Source organism: Austrofundulus limnaeus, unplaced genomic scaffold (assembly GCF_001266775.1).
Source record: "Austrofundulus limnaeus strain Quisiro unplaced genomic scaffold, Austrofundulus_limnaeus-1.0 Scaffold85, whole genome shotgun sequence".
Taxonomy (NCBI): domain Eukaryota; kingdom Metazoa; phylum Chordata; class Actinopteri; order Cyprinodontiformes; family Rivulidae; genus Austrofundulus; species Austrofundulus limnaeus.
In genome coordinates this window covers 594,863-600,736 of record NW_013952487.1, presented here as the reverse complement: position 1 = coordinate 600,736, position 5,874 = coordinate 594,863, and the positions used below count along the sequence as shown (strand labels likewise).

The window sequence follows — 5,874 nt, the reverse complement described above, 5'->3', positions numbered from 1 at the left end:
CTTGTGTGTCTCTTGAAGAAAAGGATGGATTTTAATAAGTAATTCTTAGTTGAAAATCTTCATCTGTTTATCTATTGAAGGCAGTCTGATTGAAGATGGCCGCCACAGCTAATCAACCATAACAAACACATAAAAGACTGAAGTTCAGTTAGTTTTAAGGTTACTTGGTTAAATTTTGTCACTAAGCCTTTAATTCCAGCTGTTTTTGTTCCGACGTATTAATTAAACTGGAGAATAATCTGCAGCTGGGTGGGTGAACACGGTCCAATGAAACGAGTCGCAGCTGCTCTCTGATTTAAAGTTTTCTCTCTGAGGAGACAGATGTTGCGTCACAAAACACAAATAAAAGCAGGGAGTTTGTGACGATCTGATTAATGAAGAAAGGAAGCTGATTTCTAAAACACACCAGGATCTGTCGGYTCTGAGGAAACGAGACAAATACAAACTGATCATGTTTAATGATCCTTTTTGGAAAAGTTCGGATTTGAGTCAACTCATCACACATCTGGGCTGTAAAAGTTGCTTCGCTCCAAACACTCTTTCATGTATTTTTACAGGAAGTTAATGAACCAAAGTGAAAAAGTAAAAGTTTCCTCTGATGAAAACATAAGATTCGACGTGGAAATGTCACCGACCTCAGACTGTAGAGCACGTGTCCGTCTGGGTAAACTCGCAGCATGATGTTGTCGGTGGTCGTGTCGTGGATGAAGGACCTCTTGGAGTGAACGAAGAAGACGTCGGGGACCCAGATCTTCTTCACCAGGCGCCCGTCGAACGTCATGCTCTTGTTGGTGCTGCTGCTGAACGACAGGCGCTCGTCCTTCCAGTAGTGCCTCAGGTACAGAGTCATGGTGAAGTCCTGGTGGGAAGACACGGGACCAGTGTGGTATAACAAGTAGCTTACCAAAAAATTACTTTGGTTAAAGTTCGTCTCCTTCAGGAATATTACTTGAGTAAAAGTCTTAAAGTATGATATTTTTTGTACTTAAGTATTAAAAGTACTTATTTAAAATGAGCAGTTAGATTTTCTGTAAGGACATTTATTAGGAGGTGACCTCCCCAAAAACTGCAGAAATGACTGTTGTATTAAAAGAATGAATGGATGTTAAATTTAGGATGCACTAGTCCAGCTGTTTCAGTTTATATACATATATCAAGGCTGCACAAAGCTTTTCCCCAAAATGAAAATCYATCTGAGGGCTGCGGCCAAATGTAATAATATAATTCATGAAATACAAATACTTCTTAAGTACAGTCCTTTGATTTGAATGATTATGTCCTGCTGGAGTGTAGGGGTCACCTCGAGTCAAATTATCAAGGAACTATCTTGGACTCTCAGTCCTCTGATGGGCCTTCTAATGGACAAAAACTCTGTTCCACTTAGAACTGGATTTAGGCCACCCCAGGCCACTTTCCTTCTAAATCAGATAAAAACAGAAGAATCTTCTCTTATTTGATTTATTGTTCTCTTAACTGAAAGTATTACGCGTTTTGATAATCAGAGAATGTTTATCAAAGTTACAGGAGAAGAGAGGACAGATCTCTTTTCTCCCTCAGTATGATTTCAGCTATGTATGGTTTTTCTGTGAGAAAAACTCTTATTTAACTAAAATAATCTTTATGGTTTAAGTTGATGAAATATCAATGTTTTACTTGTCTGAATCATGTTTGCAAATGTTTTGAACTTGAAGCAATTCATTTTTCTTTCAGTTATATTTTAAATAAGTGCTCATCACACAATTTAAATGGGTCATGAAATGTGTTGTTCTGAACCACACAGCAGCAGCAATAATCTTTGTTTTAGTTTCAGGAGGCACAGCGAGCTCTGAAACTAACACTTTCCTTGATAATTTCTTGTTCTAATCTAACCTTCTGGAGGGCGGACCATAGATTCTCTAAGCTTTTAGGAACTAACAGTTTCCGCCCGTCACACGGAGAAAAGACAGAGAGTAAAGGTGACTGACCGCCGTCACTCACTGTGACAGCTAGATTCTCTCCGGGGAATCAAAAGCTGAAAACTGTGTCAGGTTTGGCCCCTTCACGCCAACGGGGAAACCTCACAGTGTGGAAAACCACGCCTGGTTTATCCACCTTCAGAAACTCTCCAGACGGAAGTTTTATTTACAACCTGGGTTCCAGTCGAGGCCTTGTCTTCTGGTTGCGGCTGACGTGGACGTAAACGAATCAAAGAGCACGCCTTGGGGTCCCCTGTTCGACGGACTAAAGACAGATTATCCCGGACGAGCCCCCACCTACCTGGCTGGTGACAGAACATCATCTCAAAGTAAAAGCTGGCTGTGTGTGACGTCGAGGTCTGACCAAAGCTGAGCACAGAACGCTTCGCCCTTCTGGTTAAAACCCACATTATTTAAGATAAAGTGTAGAAAAGTTAACATCTTTCTTCAACCTTTTTCTTAACCTTGTCCTTGCCAACTCCTAAGATAAACAGCCTCAAATGTCTGGTATTTAACATCTAATCTGACGTTTGTGTTTCTATTTAAGTGTGGTTAAMAATTAAGAAGTTAAAAGCTTGTTATTGTTGGTCCCAAAACTTTTATAGGAAATTAATTATTCACAATCAGGTGTACTCTAGTCAAACTTTGTATGATTTGTAAAATAAATGATCGCATATTATGGTTCAAATCAACATTCACTGACAGAGTTACTTTTTGTGTCCATTCATTTTGCACTAAAGGAATGTTTATCCAAAATAAAAGAGATCCTTGCTAATTAAATTACTCTTATAACCTTGTTATAAGAAGTGTAAGAATAAACCCTTACAGGAGTGTGACATGATTTGTTTGTGTACAAACTAATACGGTATCAGAATTTTATATATTTGTACTTCTCATTCAACCACAGTTAAATTCACTCTATAGGAAGCACAGTTTATATGGATAGTTTTTATTTTTTATAATAACAAGCTGCAATGAAAACAAGCAAAAATTAAATAAAAGTAACGACTTTCTACTTCTTGTATTTTTAAAAATGTAAGGAGTAGAAGTAAAAAGTAGGCTGAAAAATAATCACTCAAGTAAAGTACAGATACCCAAAAATTCTACTGTAACAAAGTATTTGTACTTAGTAAGTTTACAACTCTGCACAGGACAGAGTTATAAGTCTACGTTCCTGACTGTCTGAGACGTTTTCTTACCATGTCCACCTCAGAAATGCTGTCCAAGCTCTCCACCTGAACGTCCACTCCGACAGGGATGGCCGGACCTGCAGAGAAAAATCTGGATCATTAACAAAACTAAAACTGGTCAGTTTTAATCCCAAAGATCAACCATGGACGAATGGATGGACGAGTTTTGGACTGACTTAGAGCAGAAAAATACCTCATGAACCACTGGACAGATTTGAATAAAACCTGATTTAAAATGGCCGCAGCAGCTAATTACCTTAAACAAACACATATCTATGATTCAGTTGATTTGATAGATTTTCAGCTGAAATTTTGTGTGGTAATAGCCAGGGCCGCAGAGGCAGAGTAAGGCAAATGCTAGGGGTGCCATCCATCCAGAGGGCGTTACAAATAAAGACTGAAAAACAATATTTTCTAACCTTTTAATCAGAGTTTAGTTGGTTTAGTTTGTAGAATAATCACTGATTACTCAAGCTAACTTGCTACTTTCCTCCTGCATGAGGTGTTACATAGATTTTTCAAAATAAAAGTATTGTATCATATGATGCAGTCCAGACTAACTAAACATTCTCAATGTGGAAATAGAAAACAAAATAAAAAGTATGAAAGTTTCAGTTATGATCTCAGTTTGGTTTTCAGTGTTCTGCGTTAAAAATACAGATTTTATTTTGCTTTATTAATCCCAAGAATAATAAAAAAATGCTTCTTTTACATTTTCTGGGTCAGTATACCCCTGGACCCCCCTAGAACTGCTTCACTCCACAGCTGCTGGTTAGCATGAACAGGTGTTCCTCATCATGTCAGCAGATGATGGCAGGTATGAGGTAGACGTCTGGTTTTATGTTTCAAATTAATTATATTGTTGATTAATTTAACAGGAAAACCTGGTTTCTAAAGATAAAAATAATATCAAAGACAAAACTATTTAAAGAGGGTAACCACAATCATGTTAGTATGCTACCTTCAGCTGTTATAAAAAGCTGAATAAATCAAAAATAAATTTGATTTTATATCATAGTCTGTCTAAACGCCTCTGTCTCTTTAAGAACCTCCTACCATTTCTGACACTCCCACTTCAGCCCATCTTCACAACAATGCTTTGGGGGACGAGTGCTCTGTTGGCTGCACACTCCAGGGAGGAGCTTTGTGTAAATAGGCGGAGCTTTGTTCCAGCAAGGGTTTAGTCAGCTACCATAGGAGATTCAAGGATTTCTCAAACATAAATGAGTCAAAACAACACTCTGGGGATGTTTTTGATGTGAGAATGACATTAGAACATGATGCACAGTAAGGCTCAGAAAAGTTATTTATGCATAGCCCCCCCCCCCCCTTTAATTTTTCATTTGAATGTTGATTTATACATCTTGCAACTTATACATCTTGGTTTGTAAGAGATCTCTGTTTGCATGAAAAGCAGCAGAAGAAATTCTGTTTTATTGTTTTTAGTTTGGTCTGTTTGCATCAGAAATATTCTCCTCAGGATTTATTTATCAGTTTATCTGAGAGCATCAATCATGTCATGAAATCATGAAGTCTTTCTTGAAAACAGCAAACAGATAAAAGAATAAAAGATTAAAAACCCAGACTTTGAAACAGTGACATCTGTCTGAATCAGAGTTTACAGAACCATCAGGCTGTCTGAGGTTTCTGGGTCTCTCCTCGTCGTTCCGGCTGCTCTGGAGTTTGTGGGGTAACAGCTGTGGGATGGCGGAACAGATCGCTGCTAATCTGAGCCGCGAAACAGAAAAGAACCGCCTCCAGCTTTAATCTGCAGCCGGCGGGGCCTGGCGCGCCGCCCGCAGAGCTACGATCAGCCCCTCGGAGTGAAGCTAGCAGCCCCTCAGAAACAAAGCTGACCTCCACAGATGGTTTCTGGGTGCAGCTCACGCTCCGGCTCCCATCCAGCTCATCGGTGCTGATCCACTGACCGCAGAAGGAGGTCGAGCCTCTTACATCAGTCTGATATCTTATTACTTCAGACTCTGAAGAGTTTTAATCTGAGCAGGAGAAATAAATCATCTGCTCCCGGTTTGATTTGATCTTCACAGTTTAAACGGAAGCAGCAGCTGTGACAGCCCCGCTGATCTGAGCTGTCACATCCACTCGCTTCATTTATCACATGAGCTTCAAACGGGAGATAAAAATAGGAGGGAATTTGTGCATTTCAGTGACGCGATCACGGCCCTCTGACCTTTTTATTAAGACTAAAAGATTACAGAGCGCTCAGTGGCAGAGAGTGACAGCTCTGATCAGCTCCTCTGAGGACCAACAGACATTTCAATCATCAGAAAATACAAATTAAAGACGTTAAATTAGAAGAAAACACTCTTCTGTTTCACTTTCTAAGCAGTTTTCATGTGAACACAAGGCTCCATCTTCGTGTCAGTGCATGTGATCACAGGACGGACTGATGTGGAACAGCTGGTGCTCAGCAGGAACCAGGTCCACCTCCAGCTCCACAGATGAAGATATGATGAGTGTCGATGCAGCAGCAGGAACTTCCTGCAAGAGCTGCTTCAGCAGCTGAAGTTATCAGGGAGTCTGGAGCTTCCTCTGTAGCTAACAGCTAACAGCTAACAGCTGAAAAAACCTGCTGTTTGTGATGAAATACTGTAGAGTTTAACTTTGGATGGATGATGGATGGATGGACAGACGGACGGATGGACGGACGGACGGATGAACGGACGGACGGATGGATGGATGGATATGGACGATGGATGGATGGATGA

General features: G+C 40.0%; 1 protein-coding gene across 1 annotated transcript in view; it reads right to left on the bottom strand.

Annotated features, from left to right (window-relative positions):
* The window catches only part of gabrr2a (gamma-aminobutyric acid type A receptor subunit rho2a), a gene marked incomplete in the record, with an annotated part of 27,857 nt that overhangs the window by 9,082 nt on the left and 12,901 nt on the right, over window positions 1-5,874 (bottom strand). The window contains 2 exon segments of the mRNA XM_014011845.1: window positions 636-859; window positions 3,155-3,222. Of these exon segments, the coding sequence (XP_013867299.1) occupies window positions 636-859; window positions 3,155-3,222 (292 nt within the window).